Source organism: Eufriesea mexicana, unplaced genomic scaffold (genome assembly GCF_001483705.2).
Source record: "Eufriesea mexicana isolate 0111107269 unplaced genomic scaffold, ASM148370v2 scaffold812, whole genome shotgun sequence".
In the NCBI taxonomy this organism is placed as follows: Eukaryota; Metazoa; Arthropoda; class Insecta; order Hymenoptera; family Apidae; genus Eufriesea; species Eufriesea mexicana.
Genome location: NW_016909009.1, coordinates 1,554,830 through 1,582,747, shown reverse-complemented (window position 1 = coordinate 1,582,747; position 27,918 = coordinate 1,554,830). Strand labels below are relative to the sequence as shown.

Below are 27,918 nucleotides of genomic sequence, written 5' to 3'. Positions count from 1 at the left end.
CAGGAATGCATATTTTGCAACGTTAGTTTATTGTGCAGTTGATATACAGTATCTATTTGCGCATAATTCAACGTTTCTCAGAGTTTTTAAGTAATGTATTCAATTTTTTATCCTTCTTTCGTTGAGCGTGTCGCATAATAAGGCTATTCAATTTTAGATTATTCGAAGCAAATTAAAATAGACATATGTAATAATAGAGTCTCGACTTTTTTGATATTATGATCTTCAGAATTAGTGTACTGACAGACTGTCACGTCATGCTGATGTGCATATGTCGATGCGTTATACCACTCAAGATCACGAAACAGTTCTACAATTTTACATTCAAAAATATTTTGATTTAAAGGCTTGATAACATACTTTCGCGTGTTACTGATTGCATACTATTATTTAAAACGAAAAAGGAAATCGATTTTTCGAAAATTTTCGACTGTTCTAAACTGTTCTAAACTGTCCTTGTCAAAGGTGAATTGCAGGATTCGAATGCATGTTCCTTTCTTCCACTTACAAATCTCTCACTGGATTCAAAAGACTCTACATGCTTGATAGAAATCGACGTTTTACACATTTTTAGCTTTCCACGCTAGCTAATTGGATCAGGATACACAGGTTAACACACGTAAGAAGAGGAGATTTCTCGAAATCTTAGAAAGCCATAAAATCTTGACGAAAAGTTTTAGAACGAATTTTACTTGAATTAAGAATCGGAACTGGGTTAAATCGCGCAAAATTAAAAGCAACGCCACCAGAAAAGTAGATTAAAAAGTCTAACAGTGATAACGAGAAGAAATTACGTAAATTCAGATTCAAACTACTTTAATATGCCAATTAATTCTTCAGATTATCTCTAACAGTATTGTAGCCTCCACGACTTCTTTGATAAGAATTTACTCTTGTTTCTACCCCTCTAAGAACTTTCTTAAACAAACTTTCCTACAAGATTTCGTACAAGGAATACGCCTCCTGTGTCCCTTCCTGAACGTCATATTTAAAATACATTTTTCATCGCGATACGAAGGTTTATCAAATTTTGACCAATACTTTTTCTCTATTTCCTGTCAGGATCCAGAACCTCCGGAACCATGGACCGGCATAAGAAACGCCTTGGAGTTCGGCAACAACTGTGCCCAGGTTGACGTGATAACGCATCAACTGATTGGAAGCGACGATTGCCTCTATCTGAATGTGTACTCAACAGCGATCGAAGATGAAGAGAAACATGCGGTGATGGTGTGGATTCATGGCGGTGCTTTCAAACACGGGTCTAGCAAGGATGATATTTATGGACCCGATTACCTTATGCGGAAGGACATTGTTTTGGTCACGTTTAATTATAGGATCAGTATTTTAGGTAGGTAGTCTATCTCGGATTTTATCCATATTTTTTCCACGCAGACGCAGAGGAACGATAAATTGGAATAATAGCAGGACAGAAGACTTTGATGTTATCGTTGGCCATGGTAGATTAAAAAATAAATATATCGTAAGAAACTGATATAGCTACAATAGAATTATTAACTGAAAATGACACGTTATAGTTGTTTCCTTTTTTTAACAACTAACAACATACGGTTGACTTTTGATAAGATAGAAATTATATTATATGTATATATTATTTGTTTTCGTGACGATAATTTTGTTCTTATTATTATTTATATACAGCGTCGAGTGCCAAATAATTGTCGGTGTACCAAATGACCACGTTGGTGGATTATTCGACTTGTGTTTATCTTCTTAAGAATTTTATTCAACAGCTGCAAACTTTTATCTGTGATTTCGTTTCTTGTTCCAGGTTTCATGAATTTGGAATGCGAAATCGCTACAGGCAATCAAGGTTTAAAGGACCAAGTTATGGCCTTGAGATGGGTGCAGGAAAATATTTCCAGTTTCGGTGGAGATCCCAACAATGTCACTATTTTTGGTGAAAGCGCTGGTGCTGCATCGGTACACTTGCTAACTCTATCTCCAATGTCGCAAGGTGCGGTGTTAAACATTGATTCTGGTGCACCTGAATAAACATTTCAATATTTTTTACAATTTATGTCATTATGTTATGTCAATTGTCATTCCTCTCATTAATAACAAGAAGATTCAAAAGAGGAATTTCAACTTAAGTTTCTTGGAAATAGTGTCATCGTTTGAACATAAGTGTAGTGAAAAATGTAATGAAATATTTAAGAGGAAAATTGTGATGACGCTATGTATAATCCACAGTAATATTATATAAGGTTTGAAATTGCTGTTTCTAAAACTACTACAGTAGAAATGATTCCATCAATCTTAACTTCACGCTTCATCAAAGCAGGGATTCTAATCGTTGGCTAACCCGAAATGTAATTATTATGAATAACTATTCAGGAATGGTTGTTAATATATATCAAAAATGGGTTAATTCATTGTGAATGTATTACACTTAAAATTGCTGATGACACAATCTGAACTATAACACGTATCGTGTTGCGTGAATAAAAACCATATGATTAGACTTTTTCTTGACAAATAGTTACTTTCCCCGTACACGAGATGCACAGACACAACTTATGATCTAGAAAAGTGTTAGAAAATATCTCGATAACTTTTGATTTGGTTTCCACAGGCTTATTCCACAAAGCTATTGCGCAGAGCGGAGTAGCATTTAATCCTTGGGCTATCCAAACCGAGGAACCAAAGAAGTTCACATATATGCTGGCCGCAAAACTTGGAATGGATTCGACCGATCCCCAGACCGTGATCAATTTTCTGAGGACAATAGATGCGAAGAAGCTTGTGATCACCGAATTGGAACTTACCGGGGAACAGGTAAACCTTAGGAAAGACTGTACATCTCGATGAGAAACGAAATTTCGAAATTTTGGAAAGTTCGATGAAGAAAGAATGGGAAATTGAACCGTTGAAAACAAAAACACTACTGCAAATCGCGTCTGACAAAATGTAAGAAAGGCTAAATCCACGTTGCAACAGAGAGATACTGAGTAATCCTGGAACGATTCAATATAGACATAACAGTAAGTCTCAGGACTCGGGAAGAAAATTATTCTTGTAAAAAGGTAATACTGCAGAACCGATTCAAAGATCCATGATATGAGCCGCAGAAAGTTCTGCTCGGAATACCGATACGCTTCCAATTTCTGCAACAGTTTCTAATCTTTCAAACAGATTATCATGATACCCTTCCTTAACTGCAAGAAGTTTCATTGAGGAGTATCAATTCTTACAAAAATACAATTTAACTTGGAACAAATATTTTGAAGTCGATTTCCTTATTAAAATGAAGAGGTATTAACAAACCTAATTTATTTAATCCTGCATTCATTATTATTATACCACATTACTTTTCTATACCAAACACTTTATATTTTAATTCATTGTTCCAATTTTCATGATTACTGTATTATCTTTTTTTCTTCTTTAGTAATCTTTTAACACAATCAACAACAATTGTTCTCGTATTGTACTCAGAAGTAAGTACATTCAGTATCTTAGTTATAATTAAAATTACGTGTACAAAGCTGATTAGAATGAAACCGGATTAATACTCCTGGAGCACAATGAAATTATTCCATGCTTATATTAAGCTTCGTTAAGCAATATTTATTGCTTCTCGGTGTCTAATATATTGTTTTTCAATGTAAATTATCGTTCGTTACTCACAAGGTATCAGAGGAAACACAATTCACAATATATTTGTGAAAAAATAAATAACCTAATTAATATTAAATTGAAAAGTTATTTTACATTCAATGGGATGTTTGAATCGGTAAATTATTCGGGAAATCAATTTATGAATATTCTTCGTTACAAAATATTTGAAGTTGAAACAGGTATTCATTGTTTGTACGACGTATTTTGCAGAAACCTTATATGATGTTTGGAACATTTGGACCAAGCATCGATGACGTATCGCCGAATCCATTCTTGCCTCAACATCCAAGGATATTAATGCAGAAAGGGATTAATATACCCTTCCTGATTGGTCACAATGATAATGAGGGAACCTTGATCGTGAATTGTAAGTTTATTTTATATTTCATGTTAATTCTTTCAACTAATTTTATTAATTTTAATTTAATGTAATTTTCAAAACTTTACTTAATTTTTTTAAACCTATTATCTTGATTTAACCCTTTACACACATATATCTTTCCTTAAGGAACATTATAAATCCGATAAACAACACGAATAGCTTTAAAAGGGCATATTATTTAAGTGAAACAATTAGTTCCGATACTATTCCATTTTTTTTATTTATCTTCCGATTGTAGAGAGTTAATTCTTAAAATTCAAAACTCATAGTAGAAACGTTTTCAGTATTCCGAGAAATGGGGAACGATGAGAATCTTCGATACCTGAATACAAACTTCGATCTGGTATTGCCTGTAGAGATGATAAGAAGCTTACAGAAAGATGGAATTAGCCCATCGGACGTGAAACGCTTGTACTTTGGAGACAAATTAATTTGCAAGAAAACACTGCAGGAATACGTAGACTATATTAGCGACATGATGTTCCTTCAAGGAATCTACGAAGTTGTTAAAGTTCAGATGGAAAATAACTGTCAATCTACTTATCTCTATAAATTTACTTATGATGCTACAGAATCGTTAATGAGAATATTCTTCAATATTGCTCTGCCAAGTATTATGCATTTATTTCTACATGCTATTATATTTTATGATTATTGATTTTTGAAATTCTATTCTGTATTTTGTGTATTATAAAATTATAAAGGTAGACATTAAAAAGATATAACTCATCTCGTGATAATTTTTAGGGGTGACACATGCAGAAGAGTTACAGTATTTGTTCTATGCACATCTGGGGAAACGGATAAAAATCGAACCTGCAAAAGTTGGAACTGAAAAGTTTAAAATAATAGATACTGTAACTCAAATGTGGACCGATTTTGCCAAAACTGGGTAAGTTTGCTTTGATATAATTCATCTCTTATGACATTTATTCCTTTAAGTAAATTTGTAATAAATTCTTTCTTAAAGGAATCCAACACCAAAGATCACGGATTTAATCAAAACGATTTGGAAACCGATCGAAAAATCGGATTCATATAATTATTTGAATATCAACAGAACGTTGCGAATGGAAAGTATCAATGTTCAAGAGCAGAAATTCGACTGGAAGAGAATTAAGAACAAACTATGATGTGTATAATATTGATGTATACATTTTGTTATATATTGATCCTTTTAATTTCTTTTTGTAGCTCTATTTTATGAAGTAATTTGTTCATTTTACAACTTTGTGTATATAATTATAATTCGAGTTGTAATATAATAAAGTTCTAAAATTGATTAGAACGAAAGCAATCATATTTTGGATATCACGACTTGGAAATAGAAGTACACGAAATATTGTCACTGAGTTACTGTTCTGTAATATTGGACAGGATCATAGGAACAAATTTTGAATACAGTCAATGTATTTCATAAGATACATTAAAATAAAAAGTTATGTTTTCATTGCATTGCTTATAACTTTTCTTTTTCGTTTTTTAATCGGTTGAAGTAATAACTTCTTTACTTGAAAATAAAGTACCATTTTAAATACTTTTTTATTATGCTAAAATAAAGAGGGGACCCATAATACAAAATTTTAGTTTAGAAAAAATTCAATCTGTAACACCAAAGATATTTTTTTATTAAATATCTTGGAAACTAATAAATACCTTAAATTAAAATTTAATTGGACACCGATGCTATTTGAAACTACAGCCGATTAAGATATTTTTCACAAGTATTAATGTTCTCTTACTATATAATGATCTTTATTTTGTAAATAATTTGAATAAAAATGGCATAATTATGTTTTGATATTAGATACCATGTTTTCTTGTCGACTGCAAAAGGTCGAATGAAGAAATACACTACGTGTTGCTGCGGGAATGACTCACATACGCTACGTATATAGTCACGCATGCGCAAACCAATTAAGATGTTCAATTCTTTTTAACATCACAATTGTTAAATCCGTTCAAATGTCACAATAAAAATCACATGGAAATTTGATTAAAACTTTATTAAATCGTTAAATAAATCGGTATATACAACTGCATAATTAAAAATCAGCCTTAACGCGAATCGTCGCGCTATGCGAATTTGCTCGTTCTCACGAATCTAACCTAACCTACGCTCGCCGAATAAACACGCGAGTGACGTTTGAGATTAGTCAACGCTGACCTGGCTTCGTTTCATAGTGAGATTTTGTGTTTTGTCGCGAGTTATTCGTCGTGTCTTTACCTTTAGAATTATGAATAGTTAAAATTCCTTGTAAACAGTAGAATTTGCCCTTGATTTTTACAGAAAATACAAAGTGTTCCACGAAGCGTCGTAAGAAAAATTGTTCGACAAAATTCCGGTCGACTTCGATTTACCATTGCCGCTCTCTCGGCCTTTCATCGATCACCATCGCCGAGGTATGTCCATAGATAAAGGTAACAGACATCTTGTTGCTTGGTTATTAATAGTTTAAACGACAGTAAGTATTTTTATGTATCAAGAAATAAATTCATCCATAGTTTTCAGAAACATCATTAACGTCGGAATAATTTTATGAAATATTTCTTATATAAGGTGGACTGTAAATAACGCAAGAAGCTGCTTTTTCTCAGGATTGGTAACCGGAGAGAGCGATAAGCGTAACAAGCTGTTTTTCTTGGGAATTGTTGATTAGGAGCGATAAAATTATTTTTTTCTTTTTCAAAACTCAAGGTTGACTGGGATTTTTTACGTGGCAAATATGGTACGGCTGATGGTTCCCCTATGATTGGATACAGGATTTCTTTAGTTTCGATTTTTTTTCCCTTTTGTAGAAAGAAAAATAAATCGGCAAACAGTATTTTTATTATGTGCCAGGTAATAAAAGTATTAAAAGTAGATATTTTATCATACCATGATAAACGTCTTTTTTACTTTGTTACTTTGTTGTTGTCAGTTCTATTTTTTCCATGAATATGTGTTCGAAAAATATTGTTTCTCGAATATATTGCATCATTCACTTTGTCCCACAAAGTTTAAATCGCTTTATAAATAAATAGATAATATCGCTGGATTATTAGTCCATGAATAAAACTGAATTCACTTTTCCTCAAAATAAATTCGTTTAAACCCTCTACATGTTTGCTATTTGATTAAGCATATCTTTTAAAATATTTATAAGTGAAACATATTAACAATTTTGTTAAAGTCAGGAGAAAACCCTGTCCATCTTAGGATGTGATTTCATTTATTGCTTAAAAAATTTTAAAAACTGTAAAATGATGGAAAAAAGTTTAACCGGTATTTAGAACCCTCTATATTCCTGTATTTCGAACGAAATTCGAAAGCCCAGTGTTATTCTACATATTCATACCTTATCTTAATTGTAATGTATAACTTTCTAAAACCTAATAATGTAAATAAAATAACGCATTATTTACTGCCCGAAGCTTATCACGATGTCGACAATTTATCGCAATTTGATTAATGAACATCTGGTTGGAATTAACTTGGATTACCTGACATAACTTTTATTGGAAGGAAAAAGGAATAGCAACACCTTGAGCGAGTCTCATAATTTACATTTTTTAATATGACGTAATTATTCTTATAAGGAAGACCCTCGTCAATTCTTTACACGTCTCACGAAGATCTTAATCTGTTCTGAATAAAACATGTATTTTTCTTTCATCGCTACATCGTCTAAACGTCGAATTTCTTCATTTAATTTCCCGATAGGAGGACGAAGAAAACATCGTAGAATGAGGAAAACCTAGAAACAAATATCTCCATTTTGTCACGGTACAGAGGCAAATTTTCCGGGAGTAGATGGAAAATTTGAAGAACTTTCAGAAATATCCTTTTTGCAAGAACCGTAACAGGCGGAGAAATAGGCAACGACGAGGAAATCAGAAACAATAATCGATTATGGAGATTTTCTTTTTTCATCTTAATTCTCAAGAGTCCATTTAGCTTAGCAATAACCAAGAGTGAATAATGTTTGTTGTACGAGTGTGATAGCGTGAAAGGTAATGGTTATCGATCTTCTTTGCGCAATGAGTTTCCAGAACGTCGCTATTAGTTGTTCGAAATCTGTAAACATCGTTAATTGCGAATGAGAATGAGGTGTAAAACATGCGATAGTCATGTGAGTGCACATCGCAGCCAATTATCGGTATTCGAAAGCCACCTGTTCTTCGTGTACATAAATTAGATGTAGCAATCTCAAGACTTAAAGGATTTTGCATGTATATCAAAGAAGTTAATTCAGTCCCTTAATTATAATGGAAGCAAATTTTCAAGGAGCTGAAACTACACCAGACATTAATCCTCACAAGAGCAAAGAAGATGACGTTTAATTTAACACAATATTTTATATAAAATATTAATTTTTCATATAATTACTGTATTTCTTTTATACTAATAAAAGCAATTTTTAACAGCATCTAGGTCAACTCAACTTCAAGCAAGATGACTGTGCCGACGCCTTACCTGGACGCTATTCAAATGCTGCCTGGTGAAACACCTGGCCAGAAATTCAGATGGATAATGAATCTGATAAAAGAACGACTACACGCGACCAACAGGTTGGAGGATGTGGTCGAATGCGAGAAAATTCCAAAGCCGCTTGTACCTCTGGTTCAAATTCAGGCAGCCATGATACTGAACGAGAAGGATCACGATAATCAGAGTAGCTATGCGGCAATAGCGGAGGCTCTTAAGTCCACAGATGAAATGGTAGTGCATAGAGCGTTGCAGGCGCGCAACTTCTTCAACGGGACCAACAAAACCATTACTAATAGTCAATACTTTTTTGACAACTTGTTCCCATACGTCTCTTTGAATACCAGAACGCGAATCATCAAAACCTTGGCCACTCGCCTGGCGTCCAAGAATTCTGACCTGGCCGAAGAATTCTTCTTGGCTGTATCCTCATTCTATGGTCTAGAGCAAGCGTTGCCCTTACTCGTAGCGTGCAGCGAGTCTTTCATGTATAACACGATCGTGGACAGAAAAATCGTTTTGAGCCGGAAGCTGGTTAAACAAATCTTTCGGAGCAACCCGGACATTGTCGTGCGTTATCTTAGATTAAGTAAACCGAACACTGATCCTTGCGCGAGGAATCTTCATCCGGTGAATATTTATGATTTCGGTGACGTCCTGGCGGCATTGATCAAGAAACGATTGGATTTGTTCGTAGAATTGTACGAGATGCACAAAAATCTTCCTCCGAATGTAAATTTGAGCAATAAGCGTGCCGAAGCATTTCTGAAAAACGGCAAGGAACATCTGTTACGAAATCCCAAGTTGTATATTAAGTTGCTCCCACTGAGAAAGATCAGTAACAGTCGTATGGAAGCCATATTTGCGAAACTGTTCCCTGAGAACATTAAGGATTTCAATACTAATGACATGTTGAACTATTTGCATTATTATCCACAGGATAAAAAGGTGGAATTTTTCCTGAAAACTTATCAGCAGGTCTATGGAAAAAGCATACTGGATGATTTGGGTAAAATAACAATCGAGCTGTTAAAGATATTGCCCCCCGAAGAACGAACTAGACAAGCGAGGATCAAGTTGCAGGAAGAAGATAATTCGTTGAAGGAAATGGGATACACACATAGTTGGAGGTGTTACCTTCCTGCCAAAGAGTCGATACCGTATTTTAAGGATGCGATTACTAGTACCTCAGAGATGGAGTATAGAGCGGCAATAGCGAGTAAAATGATCTACACGTGCAAAGTAAACAACGATGATCAGAGTTTGTTAGCGGTTCTGACGTATCTAAAGAATAGGCACAAAAACGAGCAATATTGGTTCCATTCGAAGGTGTTCCAGACTATGTTGGAACTTTACAATCTTCCTCATATGGGTAACGATTACTGGACGATCTTACTCGATATGATCGTGCGAGCTCACGTGAAAAATGACTTGCTAGCGGGAAGTAGTATCAGCGTTAAAATATTGAGTGCAGCTATACACTATAAAATCCTTCAGAATCAACCGATTGATATGTTGATCAATATACTCGTGGATTTAAAAAGCATGAGATGTACAGGTTACTGGAATATTCTTCAAAATTATCCCGAATACGAAAGAATGTGTCTGGAGGCTTGTGTAAACGTAGTTTCAAAGAAATATAATTCTGATAAGACTCCTTGGAGGGAAGACAAAGTTGGGATCCTGTTTGATCTATGTTCCTCGATCTACCACTTCAACAAGTCCCACGTGACTAAAACCAATCGCATAGAACGAATGTCGATCAAAAATTATCCGTGGATGATACAAGCAATCGAGGAAATTCTATCTACGACGGATCAGAGTAATATATATATAATCGCGAATCTACAAAGTATATTGGTGTCGGAACGAGATTTATATGATCGTTTCTGGCCAAAAAGCAAAGAACTCGCCTGTGTAAAAAAGGGCGAGGCTTTAAAAGTTCTGAAGAAGAATCCAAAACATATTCTGGATCACTGGAGGGAGTATCTAAAAGCTTGCGAGGACAAATGGAACTATGAGCAGTCGAAACGATTCGTCAGGGCTGTACGTTGGTATAATCACATTCCCATGAGATTCGTCGAAAAATGCCTTCAGGATCTAACGCAAAATCAGGACATAATCTGTTTAGAAATTTTGGCTATCCTGGTTCACGGAGAAACGTACACTCAAATCATCGAGCCTTTGCTTCCAACGAGCAAGACAGTAGAAATTCATCAGGAGGATGCAAGGACTCGTTACACTTTAGTTGCGCAAGTCATCGCTTCTATGAATTTCGCGAATCCACCAGTTTCCCTGTCGGTGTTAAACAGGCTGTGCGAGGGAGATTACTTGTTAGATACTCTGAGAGCACTGATAACTGTGACCAGAAAGACAAACGCAATGGACGTGATATCATTTGCCAGGACATTGTCCAATCAGAGGGTATCTGTCCGGAAGCATGGGATCAGACTGATACATATGGTGGCTCCTCGCGAACAATTACTCACCTTCCTTCATTCGCAGTGGGAAACCGAAAAAAACCACTCTATTCGTGAAGTCCTGTTCACCATGGCGAAGAAAGTGTATCAGAACGACCCGGGACCCGCAACGTGGTCCCTGTTCGTTCATATGTTTTCCACGCTCACACCGAAGGAGAGAAAATTGTTCTCTGACTCGCTGTTGCTAATAAATTCAGTCTCTGACCAATACGTGGTCGAATTCGTGAAATTGATCTTGAACATGATCGATAGATTCGCGGAAGCTGATGTCGAGAAGTGGCAAATCACGACATACATCACCGTCTTGTTGAACCATATAAACGCTGCCATTTGTAACCTCCTACCCGAGGACTTCATCAAGGAGCTCATACGGAGATTCTTGTTCTACGGAGGGATAAATATCTCTCGTTGCGCCGCCATGTTCGTAGTCACGACTCTGTTACTTCCAACAAAGGATAAATTCGACGAACGAATGAAGATCTTCTCTAGCGTGTTTAAGGAGGTTGTCGAGAGCGGATGGAACGTGCCGCACCCCGATAATCCTCACTTCTACCCGGTGAACAATGCTCTTAACTTATTCATCGAGGTAGTCACTCACACGTTTTCCTTCCTGGATATGGAACTACGACTGATCGACGGAATTCTGTCCACGTTTCTTTCCGTCCTAACTCCTCAAATGGACCCAACGTCTTACTTGTTGCTGGTGTACAGCAGGGAACAGGTGTTCTCGAAGACACCCAAGGAATTTGGAATCAAAGTGGGTCAAAGGTTACCCGAGTTGATCGAAATCTTCTCGTCGTTGTTCATCTTTTTCATGACTGATGTTTTACAATGTACACTCGGCTGGAATACGTTCAAGGATTATGACAAGAACGACGTGAACTTGGGTATAATCGAAGGGCTAATGGAGGTAGGGACTATAGAAGCGGCACTGATGGCGGTGAAATTGTTAACTCCCATCACGTCTAAGGAGTACACCGAGAGGTACGACAAGGTGATGATGAAGTTCTCGGAATTTGATCATCCGGTGATCAAAAGTATCGTCTGTAATATTATTAATAAAACATGCTCCGACGAATAATCACGTTGTAAGATGGATTTATCAAATTGGGATGAGGAATGAGGTTCAACGAATAGGCGTTAATCGTTGGTTACCCTTCATATTACTGAAGAAATCGGTCGTATCTGTACATTACGTATGGCCGATAACGAAGAACGAGAAAATAGCGACAAATTGGCGAGCATTTTGTGTACAAAGTGTGGTTCGATTGATCGTCGATTGATAGTTATACGTTACTGAGGATCAAGGAATAATATCGCGCACAATTTGAGAGATTCGATAGACCGTTGATCTGTGAAGTTCACAAGATTTATTTTGTTATAAAATGCATTTTTTATATCGTAGGTAAGGATATTTGCAACATGCTCGAAGATGCTATTTATGGAAATATATATCATTGTGATACGAAACACTAAACGTCGCGCTTCGCATCACTTGATTATGCATTTCATCATACATATGCGTACGAAGCATATAATAAAGTGCTGTGTAAAGAATTGCCTTGGGCTGGTCTTTTACTTTATTTCATCTTACAGTACTATGGGAATCCTGTTCCATTAGCTGTTTCATGGTCTTAATTAAAATTGATAGAGTTGTTAATTAAGGATAATAAGAAATTTCAATTTTCACGATACCTCGAGTTTTCTGAATTGGGGGATAGAAAATGGCGAAGCCACGATAGAAAATGGCGAAGAACTTACACGATGCATCGAAGCCAGTGATGAAATCTGGACACGGAGCGTATGCTGTGCTTCCTGCTGGAGTATTTGGCCAGCAGGACCATCCATCAAACGTCATCTGACAGTATGGCTCTGAAAAGGAGGAATACATTATTCGTTATTAAACAATTTATTCATTTTTCAACTTCATCCTTATCTGTAACAATTTGACTTATCCTTCAAATTAGACTACCGCACAAAGCTATGTGTTTCACGAGCTGAAACTAAAACAGATCAATCAAAGTAGAACGTTTAGTCCAGCTCGACATAGAACCGCAAAAACAGTTAGGACCCTAATTCCGAGTTGGAGTAATATTCCTCGAGTTCTCCTTGCACCAACTCAAATCCCATTAACCTTTGATAGATGAATGGCTTTCGACAGACACGGAAGACAAATGCTAGGTCATTTTGACCTAAGAAAATTTCTATTGCAAATTAGTTTAGCAGAAAAGCATATACTTATATTTCTTTTTAACCTTCTGTACATTTGATACACGAATTGAGTCTAGTCTTCGCATGATTCTTGCATTTGTACGATCAAAGAGACCCTGTATTCGTCGTGGAAGAGTTAATGGCTGCCATGTGCATCGAGTCCTGATCTTTTCTTCCCTTGTCACGGGTCTATCAATGCTAATTGGAACACTCCTTCGCCATTTCGCTAAATACTAATTAAAAATGTTAGTCGAAGCAACGAGAAGTGTACTTCGAACGCCATCGCGGATCAAAGTGACTTGTTACTCGTGGCACAAGGATTAATGGCTGTCATGTGCATCGAATCCTGAGTTTTTCCTTCCCGTCTCTATTTAATTGGAACCCTAATGTCCAGCCTCTTTGGAAATCACCTCAGGCACTCTCGAATTGCACTCTGGAGATGAACTTAATTCCCGGTCGTATAAACGTCGCTTCATGGAATAAATTGCACGAATTCTTTTACGAGATCCACAGTGGCGATGAAAAGTACCTCGGAGTGTATTCAGCACGTGAGGTCGCGGTGAATTTCGAGAATCTTCGCGTGTTCGTGCAACCCGTCTATTTCACGTTCGATGGACCCTACGTGGAATATGAGATGAAGTTGATACGTACTTCGACTTGGATGCTAGACGCTGAGATGAAAGTACCGTGTAGTGATCACATCGCGAGAAATGATCACTGACTCGATTTCTGTTTCGTTCAGAATTTTCTAGGATTTCAGGTAAGACACTTTTCCAAGCGTCTCGATTCATAGAGAGCTCGCGATGTGGCTCTCTTTACTCGAATTCGTAATTCAGTTTTTTAATTTTAATTTGGTATTAAACAACTGGAGTTTCGGTTTTTATTCTTATTTGTTTTGAAACATAGGAATTACCGAATTTAATGTGAATTTCGGTGCTCGTATAAAAAGGGAATGCACGAACTATTGCTATATATATTTTACATAACCATGTTGTAATATATATAATATATATATAGAAAAATAATGATATAATGATTAAATAGATAGTCATTATATGAGATTGCAGGTAAAAACTCTTGTCGTTAAATTGTTATATGGATTTGCAATATTACATAAGACTGCATATTTATTTATTAGTTTATTCGCATATAAAACCGTTCTTTCGTAAAATCCCACTGTTTCCATAAAAATCCAGAATACATTCGTACAATGTAAATAAAATTTTTCCATATTTATTACCAATTATTGCCCAGTGGTATGTTTGACGGGATTGCGATAGAGATGAATTTTGTTTGACGTAGATATAGTTTTGAATTATCACACCGAATAACATCGATAAATCATCGTCTTTTGTGCAATATCAAGAAGCCTTTCGCAGTTTTCAATATTCTCTATTAATTTTCTTTTTCGTTACAACTGTATGTCAAAATTGATTATTCCGCGTGCAATTTAAGTGGAATACGCGAAGTGCTGGCGAACTTGAATGTGTGTATGAATTTGAATAAATACTACTCTAAAAACATTGAAAATGCAACAGAACTCATTACTAAGAGAACGTTAAAAAATAAAAATGTACATAAATAAAAGATGCATTATACATTATACTGTTTCGTTTATAATCATGCATGAAAATGAAAATTATTTGTGATGTTAACACTAATAATAAAGAGGAAGATTAAAATTCGATAAATATTTCGATCATGCAAACGTTAACCCCGAGTAAACTAATTTAAAGAGGATCGTAGATTTTGGTAATTCATACGATCTGCGATTTACATTAATTCCATAAAGCGATCGCGGATTCTACGAGTGCAAATATTGCGGAGAAAATTCCAAATTTAAATTAATTGCTATAGATCGATATTCCCTTTAACCTAAACTTCGAGAGCATAATATTTACGGAACATACATACGGAGCGAAATACTTTCGCGTTGATTAAATTTTCAGTCGTGGTATCAAGTCAAATGCCATAATAATTAAAAAATATATCGACGATTAATATAACTGATCATTATCGATACCGAAGATCATCAAACGTTATTCGATTGTTGATGACTCAAACGAAATCATCCATCACAAAAAGCAAAGTATAACAAAATGGACGGCGAACGCTTCACGGATATGGCTGCTTAAATTCGTGCAATAGAGTTAAGCAAAGTACTACGTATTCAAATAGAAATGATAATAAAGATAAATATTTAACCTGAATACATGTGAATCAATCGTGACAAAAGGATGGGAATATTATTTATCGGTTCGAAATAATTTCGTGCTCTGGAACGACATCGGGTGATAATGAGAAGAGGAAATTAAGCTAAGTTAAGTATAGTAAATAGTATAGTATTAAAAGAATTTATAATTTTCGTCTGGTGTCTGTTAAGACAATTTTGATTTATAATTTTAGAAGTTTATTTCCTTCGCCTTTTTCATTAGTATACAATAAAATATAAATAATTTCCATCCTCGACGAAATCCTTAAATCAAACGTGAAGAAAGGAAGAAATCTTTTAATGGTAGAGAAGTGAAAGATTATAGATATGAGTGTTCTCTCCTGTTCTCCTAATAAATAGACGAGATGAAGGGTTCCTGAAGGGAGATTACATGTTTTCAAGTTGTATTAATAAGTGATCGTGTTTGGAAGATTAAAGGGCCTGAACAAGAACAGAATTGAACCAATCAAGGAATAAACGGCTTTTCTTACGAGATTCAATCAGGCTTCCCGAATGACAGCTTCCTTCCCGTGGTTGCTGTTTAATGAAACAACGAAATACTATTATATTTCTTTGATTCGAGCTCGAAAAACATCCACTCTCTTTCAATGAACGTAATATCCTTTAGAAAAGAACAAAGAAATTTAAAGAACAAAAGATATCCACTTTACCATTTGGGGTATCTCAAGGTGGAATAATCTTCAGTTCTCAACTGAAATTTCCTGCTTTCAACGAATATAATAATCATCTTCGATACAAATTTCTGGTTTCTCACAGGTATAGCAATTTTTACATTTAGTCCATATTTTCAGATCTCGACGAATTAACGCTTCTACTTAAACCTTCGTTTTCAACGAGAATCTGCTATTGTCTGGTCTAAATATCCAATTTTCAAGGGATACGATATTATATATTTATTATAATTAAAATTTCCCACATTTCCCATAAATAAGTTTCATAGCTTCGGTAGAAGTTTCCAATTTTCGACGAATATGAAAATTCGAACAAACACGTTATTTACGTTTAGCGAAAATTCCAGCAGTCGATGCACGAATGGCGGACGTTAATGGACTGGTTGAAATTCAAAGCGTAACAAAATGGCCTATCCATCTTTCAACGCTAACAACTCGGTATTCGCGTTGCTGGATAATTCTCCTCTTGTCAAACTTTTCAGTCATTAACCCCGAACACTGGTCGGCTTCCAAGTACGGCATGATTCAGTTGCCAAAACTATATACACGGTGGTGCGTATCCCTGATTAATATAAACGTCGGCTGTTCTATTTGTAACTTGCATCATGCACGTGGATGCACTTGGCGCGAGAAATTGGCCAGGCTCGTAATTAACGTGACCCGAGACCCGATTACTTTCCACGACGTGACGCGGTTTCCGCTCTTGGAAAATAAAAACTGTATGCCTTCGAGAACCGGGAAATTTCATTAAGTCACGTGAACGTCGTGTCCTATGGATACTTCGTGGACGAATGGCCCAAGGAGCTGGAGGAACTGCTGGGAAATTTACTTTTTTAACACGTTCCTTTTCGTCTCGTGGACAGTTGATAGTTCTTGCTTTTATTTTATTTTATTTTATTTTATTTTATTTTTGTTTAGTTTATCTTGTTTTATTCCAATTTAGTTTGCTTTATTAATGTAAACATGAGCCTATAAATATGATGACATTATACCTAGTTACTTATATAGTATCGTATTAATTTGTCTAGTTACTTATATAATACAAGTTTGTCCTTAGAAATTATCTAAGTGAGTAAAGTATAAATGAGTTAAGTGATTATCTATAAATAATTCCAGTTTTGAGAATTTTTTTATCTCTTTCTGTCAAGTTTCCTATTTCTCTTCTGCATTTAGCTTATCGTGACGATTTGTATCGTTTTATAAATTCAACCCCCGAAAACACTGTATTATTTGTATGATTCTTAACACGTGTAATAATCTACGTATGTTGTCCTTCGAAATGAAAAGGAAATGACTATTTCTAATTTATGGGAGTAAATCGTTTCTTTTTTACTGCGCTAAAGTAAACCGTGTAATACGTGCGTTAGACCAACTATCGCCAACTGGTGATTAGTATGGTTGCCGGTAAAAATAAACGTTTCATTGATAGTAGTAGCAATGACATAGATTCGTTATGTCATTGTGAAATATGAAATTATGATGTCGTACAAAAATTTATGCAATTTTGTACAACGTGAATCTATGTCAGTCATTGGTCGTGAATTTATTTCTTGCTCGATAATGTTAATAATATGTATCCGTTTTATTAAAATCATATACAAAATTTGCAAGTCAAATGATAAAATAGAAGTAGGACAAGAAGAGGAAGAAAGAAACCGACTCTATATAAGAGTCGACATGAAGTCGTAGGAACAAGGGTAATAATATCAAGATAAAATTTACGTAACCGTTAAGTAATTAACTCTAATTAACCTCAGGAGGATAGCCTTTGCTATACCGTTTAATGGGAGTAGAGGTAAAAGAGGATCAAAGCATCACGAATTCAACGTAAGTGCCATTTTTCACTAATTAAACGCATTAATACACTCTTCCAATTTCGATAGAAATTTCTGCCAAATCGCTAATTGGCTCCTCTCCGCGAATTGTGATATAACAATCGAAAAATGATCGTCGTTAAATAATTTTTAATATTCCATAAAATTTCTCTTTACGCGAATATTTCTATCAACGATTGATCCGTTACCATTCCTTAAGGAAGTCATTCTCTTATTGTTTTTATCAGTATAGAAATTTACTTATCATGACAAATATTTGTACACCTCGAGTAGAAAAATGGCTGATTTTTCGAACCATTAGCAGGGAATAATTAAAAATTGTAAAAGAAACGAAGAATGTAAAACGAGGTTTGAAATTAAATCTGGTCTTGCTTTAAATTATTAACATAATACTGAATTTTATTTATATAGATATTTATTTATACATGTCTACCTGCATTGTTTTATTACGTCTCTTTAAACATCATCGCCATTATTGTGAAAAGAAAATTACGGCTAAAATGTCGCGAATAAATTAAAATAATCCATTGTTTTAGTGCTACATAAAGTAACATCGAATCTAAGAGTTTGTTCACACCTAATCGGAATTTTTATAAATACTGTCTTTGTAATACAGGCACGATAGTTTCGCTCTATTCAGCAAACTCAACGTAATCTTCTGCCATTTTGGCGGTTTTAGCCGATCGTCGAGGTTCATCTCGATTGTAATTGGTCAACTTTCGATATTCAGAGGGTCTTGCATCAAATTTTTAAGGATGGAATTTCAGTATTTTCGAAACTAATCGTTTTAAAGACGAGCAGCTTCATTTATGAATTAGTATATCAAATATAAGGAAGAATTCAGAGAAATTATAATATTCTTTTTAAAAAATAAGAACAAGAATAATTCGACTACTCTATATATTACGGGAGTAATATCAGGAATGAAAGATGGCGCGTTATAATGGACGATATAAATAGACCCACGTTGAATCTCAATTGTACGTAGTTCAAAGTTTCATTAAAATTTGTCTACACGTTTTGTCCATAAGGAAACTCGGCTCGATACATGTACTTACGTAAGTACCTACCATTAATTTTCCTGATGAACATTCCCAGAGTACCTCTGAATTAATGGCCATGTTTTCCCCTAGTGAAACCAGTAACTACTTTCTCACCAGAAAACTTTTCACCGGTCTTGGACGAAATAAATGAAACTTTCCGAAATTCCCAATATTTCGAGCAATTTCTCGTCGGCCAAATTCCCAAATTTTTCAGTGAAATGAATAAAAATTGACGAATCAAACGCGAGTTTTTAATCTTTTTTCGGTGTAACTGGAATTTGAATATTGTCAGGGGGAATTTAAATGTCGCTTCTATTTTAATTCGTTTTACGAGGACATCAGGTGCTCTTATCGCTGCACCTCAAATTGTTTGAAGCATATTGTATCGAGTACAAGGTTCGATTAATTATTCACCAAGTATGATAACAATAACGCCGACGAACGCCTAATTTAAATTCCATTGCTGATTTATTACGCGGCAGCAATTAAATTATTCCATAATGATTACACTGACACCTCGGTTTGTTGCATTTACACGAGTAATATGCACGTGGTTCGCTTAATTCGAGCCTATGCAATGGAATAACGAAACGCTTGTTACGATACTACAAACGAGCAGCGCGAGAGAAAAATTAGCAAGGGTGGGACATTTTTCAAATTAATAGGGCGCATTACATTCCACCGAGTTGTTTGAAGGTAACACGACGTTAACTGAGAGAACAACATAAATATAAGATACTAACCCGGAGAATTACGTATATATTGGATTGGCAAGAAAGTAATTTCGGTTTGCATCAGTAAATAATGTTATGCTTGTTTAATTATTCTTTTGACAATGTTAGAATTTTTTTCTTTTGACATGTGGTAGTCGATACCTTTACGTTGCTATTTCGTGAAATTCCGTGTAATTTCGTTTATAACTGTCAGTTCACGGTCAGTCTTAACATGGAGTGCAAAAATAAGCATTTTCGACACATTTTACTTTTTTATTTTCATAAAGGCAAGAATGCGACTGAGGCTCGCAAAGAGATACGAGAAGTTTATGGTGTTGATTGTTTAACAGAACGCACGTTCAGAATTAGTTTAAAAAATTTCGTTCTGAAGATTTTTCACTGAAAGATACCCACAACGTTCTGATCGACCTTCTGAGATTTACGCACTTGGTTAAGTTTTCTGCAGATAAGGACCAGAAATTCTATGACCGCGGGATCATGAAGTTAGCAGAAAGATGGCAAAAGGTCATCGAATAGAATGGAAGATATTTGACCGATTAAAGTTCATTTACTGTATAGAAAAAATTGAGTTTTATTTCTCACTAAAAAACCGAAAGTACTTTCTTTCCAACGCAATAATTTAACGAAGGAAATGAAAAATGTAATACAAACAAGGATAACGAAAATCTTCCGGGTGAACGAGGAAGGCTAACAATGGCACTAACCTTTGTCACGTTTGGCCAACTATGTTTCGATAAAATTTAATAAATGTTAATGGACCCACAGGATAAAACAAAATTGCATGGTGGAGTCTGTCCACTATGCAGAGTTTATTACAGGAGATAGCATGGATAATATACATATAATTAACGCGAAATAAATATAGATTCAATGTTCGATAATTAGCTTCATTAAGACTTATCGTGCAAAGTATGCGACTGTGTTTTTCCTTGAAAGTAGTCGAGTTGCAATTCGTCATCGTTGAGCGAGAATTCGAACATGTTCATTAATGACTATCTGTTTTAGGGTTATCAAGTTGGTTCTTAATTAATCGCTATCATTATTATTTTCATTTTTGTACTACACGTTTACCTCGTGATAGCAGACAACTGTATCTGGAGTTTTATTAATTACTTTTGACTTGCTTTAATTACTTTGCACTTTATATTTGCACACACGTGCACTAAATTTCGCCCGACATTTTTCGGCCCGATGTATGGTCGTGAAGTTTGACATAGCTTGTCATGCGAATCGCATTTTCCGCGGATACAACGTGACAGTACATACAATATGTATATTCTGTACAATGTGCTTTTGCGAGAACCTCAATAAATGATAAATAAATAAAGCTTGTCACGAAGTGATACGTTTAGAGTCTTATGAATTTTGTTAATTTTCTTTTAAGACGAATAAAAGAGATTTCAAGAATATTTAGGGATACGTATAAAATGTATATGATAGGAATTCGAATCGTCGAATTTTTAAAATATTAGATTTTAGAATCTTCCAATCTTCGAATTTTTTAATTTTGAAATGTTCGAGTTTTGGAACTTCTAAATTTTAAAATATTCGGACTATTAAATTTTAGAATTTTCAGATCTTCGAATGTCCGAATCTCCAAATTAAAAAGTTTCCAAGTATTAATCAAATTCTCGAATTTCTGAACTTTCGAACAGTTCGAATTCTTAACTCTGCAAGAATTTAAAGATGAGAAGAAAATTTGAGAATGAATACTAATGAATTTTGGAATTCCTAAATATTCAATTTTAGAATTTTCAGATCTTCGAATCTCCGAATTTCCAAATTAAAAAGTTTCCAAGTATTAATAAAATTCTCGAATTTCTGAAATTTCGTACAGTTCGAATTCTTAGCTCTGCAGGAATTTAAAGATGAGAAGAAAATTTGAGAGTGAAAACTAAAACGTTTTTGAGTGGTACTCCATCGAATAGTGATTGAAACGACTGTTCGTTACAGCTGGGAATAGAGGAAAGAGAGCATGAAGTACCAAAAAATACTGTTGTCTCTAGTACTGGCTGTGTTGGTACATACAGATGTTGCCTACAGAATACTCTGTATCTATCCATACCAAGGGAAGAGCCACTTTCAAATGTTCGGGACCCTGTCCAGGGCCCTTGCAAAAAGGGGGCACAAAGTTGACGTGATCAGCCATTTTCCAACAGAGAAACCGCTAGCTAATTACACAGACATCATTAACTTAAGTGGCAAGGGAATTTACTCTGCCATAAGTGTCGAGGAGTGGCGAAAGATGCAGCTACAGGTGACATATTTCATAGCCACAATGTTCGGTAATTCTATATGTGATCTATTGTTCCGAGAAGAAATGCAGAATTTTATCAAAAACCCACCTAACGACCCACCGTACGATCTCGTAATTGCTCAGGTAAATATAATTAACGCTATGAACATTAATCTCCTTCGTAAAAAGTTCCCCGTTTTTAACAATATTTCAGTATCCAACTACAAATTAGGGTACCGGTAAAAAGCGTCGTGCAGAAATGTCCTCGCACTCGGATCATTGCAGTGCTCCAAAATAAAATGGAATTAACTTTGTGCAATGTCTAGAGACGATTCTGATTTCCTAGAATGTAACGTTGTAACTAAATAATTATTTCAAATATGCCAGTATTAACGAATAACTCGAACTTCTTATGTTGTCATAACACCGAAGTGCCATTTTGCGTGATCGAGAAAGGAATTGGAAAACGACTCTTTAAATATAATAGAATATAATTTTAATCCGATGAAACTCACATGACGATCAAAGAGAAAATGCAAAAATTCGTATAAATACGAAACTTATTTCGATTCTAAAAGAGTTACCAAAATTCTAAAGAATTCATGTTCCTTTCAGTACTTCGGCTCGCCGTGTTACTTAGGATTCGGCAATCTACTGAATGTACCAGTGGTCATCGTTACATCGTTCCTAGAATTTCCATTTATCAACACCTTTATGGGGAATACTCAAAACGACGCTTTCTTTTCGGGTTTCTTCAACGAAAATCCCTCGATAGAAACGTTCTTCGATCGTTTGTGGAATGCCTACACGAATTACCACGCAGTAATAGTCTTTCAACATTACTCGGCGGTTCAAACCGATATAATGAGGAAGGCCATGGCTTTGCCTCATATGCCCGATGTCAGAGCGCTGGAGAGGCAAGTGGCATTGGCCCTGGTGAACACGCACTACAGCTATTACGGTGTCAAACCCATTACACCGGCTATGATCGAAGTCGGAGGGCTGCACGTGGTTGAAGAAGCGCCGAAATTGAGTCCGGTAGAAAATTTTCTGCGATTTTTCGAATTTCCTAAAATTCGTCCAATTTTTTAACAATTTCCAGAATTTCCTGGCATTCCACTGCGAGCATTCCGTTCTAGCTGATTTTTCACGACTGATCTCCCAATTTGTTTTCGACAGGATTTCCCAAAGTTCCTCCCGAAATTTGATCTCGAGGATTTCTTTCATTTCTCCTTGTTAGATCCTTAGATCCTTATTAGATCCTTAGATGTTTATTAGATCTCGAGCAAGATCTAACTCACCGTTTCGTGGATGTAGGAAATCAAGAAGTGGTTGGACTCAGCGGATCACGGATTAGTATACTTCTCGTTAGGCACGATATTGAACATCGAAAAGTTCCCTGAAGAGACGGTGCTGAAATTGTATAGGTCGTTAGCGAAAATTTCGCCGATAAAGGTCCTGATGAAGAGCACCAACGCGTCGGATTTACCAGCTGGTCTACCTAGCAACGTGCTCACAGCGTCTTGGGTTTCGCAGTTTTCTGTGCTGAGTAGGTGAAGCTGACTTTTTGACAAATTTTATTCTCATTGTCGATCTTATTAATTAGTATTCACCGATTTCATTCTCGTTCTCTATTCTCGTTGCTGTATTCCAATCTTTTGACAGTCTTCCTGTGCTTTTTGATAAGCATATATCTTCGCTAAACTTACTTTCGCTCCAAGATTCCACGATTACTTCTAATACGTCAAAAATTAATTCAAAAATTTGTGATCCATTGTGCTATATTTTTTAGAAGGAAACTTCTTGGTGTATTTCTAAAAAGTAGACTTGTCTGTCAAAGCAGACTTGTCTGTCAAAGTAGACTTGCCTGTCAAAGCAGATTTGTCTGTAAAGGTAGACTTGTCTGTCAAAGCAGACTTGTCTGTCAAAGTAGACTTGTCTGTCAAAGCAGACTGCATGTAAGCAGATTGGATTCAGAGCGAGATAGGGATTCTGAGGTTAGAGAGGTCAGGTTAGACAGAATTCGCGTGTAATTTGCGGTGGAAAGTAGGCAAAATTAATGCATCTTCGTATTTCTCACAGAACATAAGAATACTAGAGTATTCGTGACTCACGGTGGCCTCATGGGAACCCAGGAAGCTATCTACTGTGGGGTTCCTATGATAGGGATACCTGTGTTCGCGGATCAAGTGAAGAACATCAAGACCTTGGAGCACAAGAATGTTGCGGTTCTGCTAGATAGCCTGAACATCACTGAACAGGGCATGGACTCCGCGTTGAATAAGCTCTTGCACGACCCCAAGTACAGGTGATATTTCTCAGATTATCGGAAACTAGAATAAACGAAAACCAGTCTAACTGGCTGGGTAGTCCTAAGCCACCTCTCAAAAGTTTCAAGTTCCAGAAAGCTAGTAGAAGCTGAAAAGAAACTTTCGAAACCCAAGAGGGTGCACGAAGTAAGGGTTTGCGTTTCCATTTCAGGGAATCCGCGAAGAGAATGTCAAGGTTGTTCAGAGATCGACCAATGAGTGCCGTGGATACAGCGATCTATTGGATCGAATACGTGGTCAGAAACGGACCGGACAGCTTGAGATCATCGGCGACGGAGTTGCCTTGGTGGAAAATAACCCTAATCGACGTATTCGCCTTCTTGGCCGTGTGTTTCGCCCTATTAATTTATTCGTTATGGCTCCTTCTGAAACTTCTGTCAAGGAATCTTTATCGCAGAAGCCTTGTCCCGTTAGAAAAGAAATTAAAATGAGACCAATGGGTAATTCATTAAAGAAAATCGTTCAATTCATTCTCTAATTCACCTATTCACCCGGTATCTCGACCTCTTCTTCATTCCACGCTTCTCCTGTGCTAGTATATACATTAAAATGAACGAACTGCAAGTAACACGTATACTTTCGTACTTTTGCGCACTAAATTCTTATTCTGCGCGTTTAGAATAAAAAATACGAATTCTCGATGAATCGAGGCGATTAAAAATGGGATGGGAAAATGGTCTGGAGAAAATCTGGATTAATGAAAAATGGCAAGAAAGGAGCAAGTAGCTACAGAGTCCTCGACCTGTGCACTTTGCGCAGAGATACGAATTCTCCATAAATCTAAGTCGGTGAAGAAACGAAAAATCGTGAAGATCCATAAAGAGCCAGAATGATAAGGGTCTGGCGAAGAAGATCCCGATTAATGGAGACTGGCAAAGAGGCAAGCACAGGATCCTCGCGATAAAGCCACTTTCAACTCGATTAAACGAACCACCGGGAGTTCGATCAGGCGTAATTAAACGTAGACAGGGCCACGTTTAATCGCATTAAAATTGCGTAAACATTGGACAAGTTTGCCGAGAAGTTGGGTGAGTTCCCAAGCCACTCGCAAGGGCTTATTCATCCCCTATCCTTGTACCTTTCGCATAAAATGGAACTGCAGCCACAGGCCCTGGCAACGTTTTCACCGTGGCGACCGACTGAAAGGATAATTTCCACGAAAGTTGCACTGATGTCAAGCAAATTGCTTTTAGTCTGAAAACACGACTGGTTACGGAACAGGGAAATCTCGCGAAATTTTGGTACTTTTGTCGAATGATATTTGTCAGGTTGAGCTCAACGAGTCGTAAAATGGAGATGGTCTAAAGGACCCTCTATGCGGAAAGTTAGCGCGCTATAGCTCGTCGCAGATAACGAATGCGACCATGACTGTGGTCGTTCTGGAAAATGTAAACAAAGAAAAATGTGCACTTACAAAGGAAGATACTCAAACGCTTAAATTTCCTACGTTTAACGAGTAAAATGTCCACAGTAACACTAGAACTACCGAGCTTTAATGGGCACCTAACTATAACGTACAGGGATTATAGTAATTTCAGCGATACGATGAAAATGAGTGAATATATTGTAGGATGGCGAATACTGGTTTTGAGACACCGAAAATTGACGAAAAAACAAGAACACGATAACGCAAACTCAAAACTCGTAAACTAATTTAACTTTGGGAAAGAACACCAAGATAACGAAAACACACAAAGACACACTCTTTTAAAACTCTTTTTCCAACACCAAGCGACTCACGCTTGTATTGGTCACAACCGATTTCTAAGGACTCTGTTTTGGTTGTCAAGGACCACGCTTTTATGCTTTCCTTAACCTACGCTTCACCTCCCGGGGAGTCTCGCAATTTAATTTTGTTACATGGAATAACTTTTCGATTTGCTTCTAGAAGATATCGATCGGTTTACAATTTATTTTTGTTAGCAATAGCCGATTCGCGATTTCCATTGGTATCCTACAATATTGATTACAGTTCCTTCTTAATATGAATCGATACCAATTTTATTCTTAAAGCAGGTGTACGTGTTCGGTGATTGCAGAAAGGAAAATTCTGGGACCAGTCATTTTCACTGGGTTGATAGTTCTAATGTTAAAACACAGTTTTTGGCAGTTTTTAGAAGTTTTTGAAGCTGTGTATAGGATGAAGAGGATTTAGCGAGATCACTTAGAGAAATAAATATGTTTAATAAATGTAAGTCTTATAAATGAATAAGATAAATTGTACCGATACTTTAATAGCTTGTAGTAACAATTTATACCACACTGAATTGTTACGTTGTTACGTAAAATCGACTCTGATCAGAAGTACGTATTTCATATCGCGAAATGACAATCTTCGTGACAAATTGAACGTAAATAAAGAAATTGATTCGGAACTATATTTACATCAACTGAGATTTAATAACACGAAATTATTATTAATGTCAACAGAGGTTAATTCAGCAACGAGGATGTATAAATATTCCTTGTCATAGTAAATGAATCATAGTAGAAAGAAACTTTAAACAATAATGATAAAAGTAGATTTTAAACCGAAAGAATAATGAAAGGTTATTACAGAGCATGTCGATAAGATATATTTTACTCTTTTGGGTAAGTATTATACATATATATAAACTCTCAAGATTATGTCAATAATTTTATTCGGTAACGTAGTCTCAAGGAAGAAATCCTCTGCAGCGGACACACTCTGGTGATAGGAAAATTTTTCGTTACAGGGAAATGGTAATTCGAAGACATTCTGCCATAAAGTCCACGATATCTTTAAAACGTAAAATATATTTTAAAAAAATAAGAAATCATATGCAAATTAAAACGTAGAATTACTTTACTTCGATGTGCCACGCATCGTTGGGTAATTGTAAATTTGATATATTAATTAACATCCATCTTTAGAATCTGATTAAATGGCGACTGAGCGACGCCTTTCAAGTGCAAAGGCTTGAAACTTAATCGACGTCTACGAGTTTTTAATAACCAACTTTGTTCTCGTCACCTGTTCGCTATCGACTCCCGTTAAAATTGCATCGAGAAAATTGCACGGAAATAGCACGAAAGCGAGAAAGAAATTAAATTGAGACTCCAAACAGTCAGACCTTTCACGTGTCCAAATAAATCAACACGAACTACGTACAATATTTTTTTTCCCGAGAAAAATATCGCTCGAATTATTCCGTTCAACGAACCAAGATATTCCCCCATCTCTCTATTTCTAAACAAAAATTCCTATATCAACGTAACGTCGAAAGTGGCTTTTGTAACATTGACAGTATTTCGCAATGTATGAACGCGTCGATTGAAGTCGTCATAGCGTGATAAATGCGGAAAGCTCGCCATTAAGCTCAGATAGACTGTATCGAATGATATCGAATTGCATCTCTATCTATTGAAAAACTATAACCGCGAAGTGGTAGAATATTACGAGCCAATTTCAACCTTTAAGAACGAGTTCAATAGATAAGAATTACGCTGTTGTCTCGTCGCCAATTAATCTGTGTTACACATCGCGAATGTTACACACGAGTTCTTCGTTGACCATGCAAGACTAAATTGGCTAGTGACGGTTATTGAAAAATATACGCAAATAGAAAGGAATAAAAATAGCAGTGGTATAGAGGCGAATTGGATACAATCCATATCGAGGCATTTTCCTT

The 27,918-nt window shown here is 35.9% G+C and overlaps 4 protein-coding genes across 6 annotated transcripts in view; 3 read left to right on the top strand and 1 right to left on the bottom strand.

The window, feature by feature from the left end:
* LOC108547024 (esterase E4) overlaps window positions 1-5,157 on the top strand; it is a 7,729-nt gene extending 2,572 nt beyond the window's left edge. Inside the window, exons 2-8 of the mRNA XM_017899351.1 lie at window positions 1,063-1,351; window positions 1,793-1,978; window positions 2,597-2,799; window positions 3,853-4,009; window positions 4,309-4,635; window positions 4,772-4,916; window positions 4,995-5,157. Of these exons, the coding sequence (XP_017754840.1) occupies window positions 1,063-1,351; window positions 1,793-1,978; window positions 2,597-2,799; window positions 3,853-4,009; window positions 4,309-4,635; window positions 4,772-4,916; window positions 4,995-5,157 (1,470 nt within the window). The remainder of the gene's footprint in view (window positions 1-1,062; window positions 1,352-1,792; window positions 1,979-2,596; window positions 2,800-3,852; window positions 4,010-4,308; window positions 4,636-4,771; window positions 4,917-4,994) is intronic.
* Dh31-R (Diuretic hormone 31 Receptor) overlaps window positions 1-27,918 on the bottom strand; it is a 64,185-nt gene that overhangs the window by 35,667 nt on the left and 600 nt on the right. For 2 of the 3 annotated variants that reach the window (XM_017899355.1, XM_017899357.1), the window contains exon 1: window positions 12,734-12,915. In XM_017899355.1, coding sequence (XP_017754844.1) covers window positions 12,734-12,863 — 130 coding nt within the window. In that variant the 5' untranslated portion in view covers window positions 12,864-12,915. Of the gene's footprint in view, window positions 1-12,733; window positions 12,916-27,918 lie in introns of those variants that run through there. The other variant, XM_017899356.1, reaches the window with a different exon arrangement.
* Window positions 6,157-12,451, top strand: LOC108547023 (uncharacterized). The gene is made up of 3 exons (XM_017899350.1): window positions 6,157-6,207; window positions 6,315-6,427; window positions 8,432-12,451. Exon 3 carries the CDS (start codon window positions 8,460-8,462, stop codon window positions 12,051-12,053), a length of 3,594 nt encoding a protein of 1,197 aa, XP_017754839.1. The 5' UTR covers window positions 6,157-6,207; window positions 6,315-6,427; window positions 8,432-8,459; the 3' UTR covers window positions 12,054-12,451.
* On the top strand, window positions 17,786-24,723 carry LOC108547026 (UDP-glucuronosyltransferase 1-6). The gene is made up of 6 exons (XM_017899353.1): window positions 17,786-17,914; window positions 21,653-22,079; window positions 22,551-22,973; window positions 23,253-23,484; window positions 24,018-24,243; window positions 24,417-24,723. The coding sequence occupies exons 2-6, from the start codon at window positions 21,675-21,677 to the stop codon at window positions 24,694-24,696; spliced, it is 1,566 nt and encodes a 521-aa protein (XP_017754842.1). The 5' UTR covers window positions 17,786-17,914; window positions 21,653-21,674; the 3' UTR covers window positions 24,697-24,723.

What these genes read in the sequence shown, in the direction of transcription:
- LOC108547023 (XM_017899350.1), top strand. Translation starts at nt 8,460, where the DNA reads ATGACTGTGCCGACGCCTTACCTGGACGCTATTCAAATGCTGCCTGGT.
- LOC108547026 (XM_017899353.1), top strand. Translation starts at nt 21,675, where the DNA reads ATGAAGTACCAAAAAATACTGTTGTCTCTAGTACTGGCTGTGTTGGTA. An exon ending in ACGATCTCGTAATTGCTCAG is followed by an intron (nt 22,080 to 22,550) that starts GTAAATATAATT and finishes TGTTCCTTTCAG; the next exon opens with TACTTCGGCTCGCCGTGTTA. An exon ending in TTCGCAGTTTTCTGTGCTGA is followed by an intron (nt 23,485 to 24,017) that starts GTAGGTGAAGCT and finishes TATTTCTCACAG; the next exon opens with AACATAAGAATACTAGAGTA.